This window comes from Gavialis gangeticus, unplaced genomic scaffold (assembly GCF_001723915.1).
Source record: "Gavialis gangeticus isolate Ggan-Ray unplaced genomic scaffold, GavGan_comp1, whole genome shotgun sequence".
NCBI lineage: Eukaryota > Metazoa > Chordata > Crocodylia > Gavialidae > Gavialis > Gavialis gangeticus.
In genome coordinates, this window is record NW_017729025.1 from 141,787,731 (window position 1) to 141,788,359 (window position 629).

At 69.0% G+C, this 629-nt stretch overlaps 1 protein-coding gene across 1 annotated transcript in view; it reads right to left on the bottom strand.

The window, feature by feature from the left end:
- KCNJ11 (potassium voltage-gated channel subfamily J member 11) overlaps positions 1–582 on the bottom strand; it is a 7,293-nt gene extending 6,711 nt beyond the window's left edge. The window contains exon 1 of the mRNA XM_019519664.1: positions 150–582. Coding sequence (XP_019375209.1) covers positions 150–554 — 405 coding nt within the window. The 5' untranslated portion in view covers positions 555–582. The remainder of the gene's footprint in view (positions 1–149) is intronic.
- Positions 583–629: the final 47 nt, after the last annotated feature.

Consider the following 629-nt stretch of genomic DNA (forward strand, 5'->3'; position numbering starts at 1 on the left):
CGGTGGGCCTGCGCCGTCTTCATGAAGATGCAGCCCAGCATGATGGCGTTGATGACCAGGCCCACGATGTTCTGCACGATCAGCACCAGGATAGCGGCCGGGCACTCCTCGGTCACCATGCGCCCGCCGAACCCGATGGTCACCTGCACCTCGATGGAGAAGAGGAAGGCGGAGGTGAAGGACTGGATGCTGGTCACGCAGGGCACGAAGCCCCCGGGGTCCCCGCCCTGCTCCACCTGGGTGCTGTGGTCCAGGTCGCCGTGGGCGAAGGCGATGAGCCACCAGCCCATGCCGAAGAGCAGCCAGGTGCAGAGGAAGGACATGGTGAAGATGAGCAGCGTGTGCGGCCACTTGAGGTCCACCAGCGTGGTGAAGACGTCCTGCAGGAAGCGGCCCTGCTCGCGGATGTTCTTGTGGGCCACGTTGCAGGCGCCGTTCTTGCCCACGAAGCGGGCCCGCCGCTCCCGGGCGTGGTAGCGGGCGTGATCCGGCACATCCTCGGCCAGGCGGGTCAGCACGTACTCCTCGGGGATGATCCCCTTCCTGGACAGCATGGCTCCGCCGCGCCCCGCCGGCGCCCGTCACCGGGCTGCGGGCGATGCCCCGCTGGAGCGGCCCGGCCCGGCCCC